The sequence below is a fragment of the Merops nubicus genome, unplaced genomic scaffold (genome assembly GCF_000691845.1).
Source record: "Merops nubicus isolate BGI_N331 unplaced genomic scaffold, ASM69184v1 scaffold44818, whole genome shotgun sequence".
NCBI classification, from domain to species: domain Eukaryota; kingdom Metazoa; phylum Chordata; class Aves; order Coraciiformes; family Meropidae; genus Merops; species Merops nubicus.
The window spans coordinates 398-713 of record NW_008627196.1 but is presented as its reverse complement, the minus strand read 5'-3'; the positions used below and the strand labels follow the sequence as shown (position 1 = coordinate 713).

Here is a 316-nt window from a genome sequence, read left to right as displayed (position 1 = left end):
GGTGCCCCGCGGCAGTGTTCTGGGGCTCCCCCAAGCATTCTGCACCCCAACTGGGGGAACAAACCCACGGGTGGCCCCGTAGCTCTTTTGGAGAGCCCGAAGGAAGCACGGGTGGGGGTCAGGGTGCTGACAGCCTCCTTCCACCCCAGGCATGGAGTCAGCTGGCATCCACGAGACGACCTACAACTCCATCATGAAGTGTGACATCGACATCCGCAAGGACCTCTACGCCAACAACGTGCTGTCTGGTGGCACCACCATGTACCCCGGCATCGCCGACCGCATGCAGAAGGAAATCACGGCGCTGGCCCCCAGA

The 316-nt window shown here is 62.7% G+C and overlaps 1 protein-coding gene across 1 annotated transcript in view; it reads left to right on the top strand.

Annotated features, from left to right (window-relative positions):
• The first annotated feature begins 151 nt into the window (after positions 1–151).
• LOC103778639 (actin, alpha skeletal muscle) overlaps positions 152–316 on the top strand; it is a 445-nt gene continuing 280 nt past the window's right edge. Inside the window, exon 1 of the mRNA XM_008946236.1 lies at positions 152–311. Coding sequence (XP_008944484.1) covers positions 152–311 — 160 coding nt within the window. The remainder of the gene's footprint in view (positions 312–316) is intronic.